The sequence below is a fragment of the Vanessa cardui genome, chromosome 18 (genome assembly GCF_905220365.1).
Source record: "Vanessa cardui chromosome 18, ilVanCard2.1, whole genome shotgun sequence".
In the NCBI taxonomy this organism is placed as follows: Eukaryota; Metazoa; Arthropoda; class Insecta; order Lepidoptera; family Nymphalidae; genus Vanessa; species Vanessa cardui.
This window is the reverse complement of record NC_061140.1, coordinates 7,771,442-7,772,862: the sequence shown is the minus strand read 5'-3', so window position 1 is coordinate 7,772,862 and position 1,421 is coordinate 7,771,442. Positions and strand designations below refer to the sequence as shown.

Below are 1,421 nucleotides of genomic sequence, written 5' to 3'. Positions count from 1 at the left end.
TGATTTTAAATCGATGGAGGTACGCCGCGAACCCCCCATGACCGGTCAGAATTTGAGTGTCGACTCGTGTTAGTACCGATTTTCTTACCAGTTTGTTGGCTTTCCTTATGTCTGGTAAGAATAATTTAGTGACTGATCCGGTTTGTCAGGATTCGTATCGCAACTGCCACCTCTTGACAGTCTCCTCTCGTATCTGCCTTCTGACATACGATATTGGGAATTTATCGTATTCAGGTGCTGTCTTTTTTGTGAGAGCCGCTTTTTTGGCTAGCTCATCCGCTCTTTCATTGCCCGGCGTTCCTACGTGGGCCCTTAACCAGAAAAACCGAACAGTTCTTCCCTTCTCTCGGATTTCTCGTATTCACTCCTTTATCTCAAGGGCCAAGGGATGTGTTATAGATGGACACCTTAGTAGGTCAAGCGAGGATCTTGACTCTTGAGTCGCTCAAGATGTTGGTAGAGCGGTACTTCGATTTCTTGACCATTTTGATAGCTCTGAGGAGTGCATACATTTCCGATTGGTAGACTGTGTTGTGCGGTTCCAGACGGAACGTGGAGTATCTGGATTCTGTTCCTTGATCCCACCATGTTAGAGCAGAACCGACTTTTCCGTCTATCTTGCTGCCATCGGTGAAGATAAGGGGGCCAACTATATGAAGTTTTTCAAGGGCTTGTGAGTCCAGGCTCTCTAAGCGCACATACTCAGTTGTTTCGAGTAACGATGGGTGGGGGTTTTGCAAAGGATCCACCCTGCGCTCCAGTTCGCGTCCAGGTGGTAGGAGGTCCACGCAGTAGCCTTTTTTTATCTTGAATAGGGTGGCAGCCTCTCGGACGCGGAGGTCAAGGAGGAGTAGTCCTGCTAGGGCTAGTGCAGATGTGAGAGATACTGTTCTGTACGCCTTGCATATCTTTAAGGCGAAGCCTCTTTGGAGCGAGTTGAGCTTATTCTTTAACGTCAACTTCTCTGCTGCAGGAGACCATACGCTAGCCGCATACAGGACAATAGGCTCTATAACTGCCATGTAGATGGTTCTCACTATTTCTCCATTGAGACCCCATGACACCTTTCTGCACGTGCTAGTTGTTTATAGATTTCTGCCGCCTTTTTACAGGTAGCGACCACATGTGCGTTAAAGGAGAGTTTGGAGTCTATTATGAGACCCAGCAGCTTGATCTCGGTTACTAGACTCAGCTGGGTACCGGACATATGGATCACTGGAGTGTCGAATTTTAACTTCTTGGTGATAAGCATCGCGTTGGTCTTGTGCGCTGCGAAGCTCAGTTTGTTTTCGACGCCCCACTCCTGTACGGCCGTTAAGGTGGATTCAGCTGTAGACTGCAACCCGCTGGTATGGTGGCAGTGAACCCCTATTGTTGCCATTTTTTGTAAAAATGAATCGAGGATGAGGTTCCAGAAGGTG

The 1,421-nt window shown here is 48.0% G+C and overlaps 1 protein-coding gene across 1 annotated transcript; it reads right to left on the bottom strand.

Annotated features, from left to right (window-relative positions):
- Positions 1–416: 416 nt before the first annotated feature.
- On the bottom strand, positions 417–1,022 carry LOC124537568. The gene has a single exon (XM_047114442.1). It carries the CDS (start codon positions 1,020–1,022, stop codon positions 417–419), a length of 606 nt encoding a protein of 201 aa, XP_046970398.1.
- Positions 1,023–1,421: the final 399 nt, after the last annotated feature.

Coding starts and splice junctions, on each gene's coding strand:
- LOC124537568 (XM_047114442.1), bottom strand. CDS start 1,022: ATGGCAGTTATAGAGCCTATTGTCCTGTATGCGGCTAGCGTATGGTCT.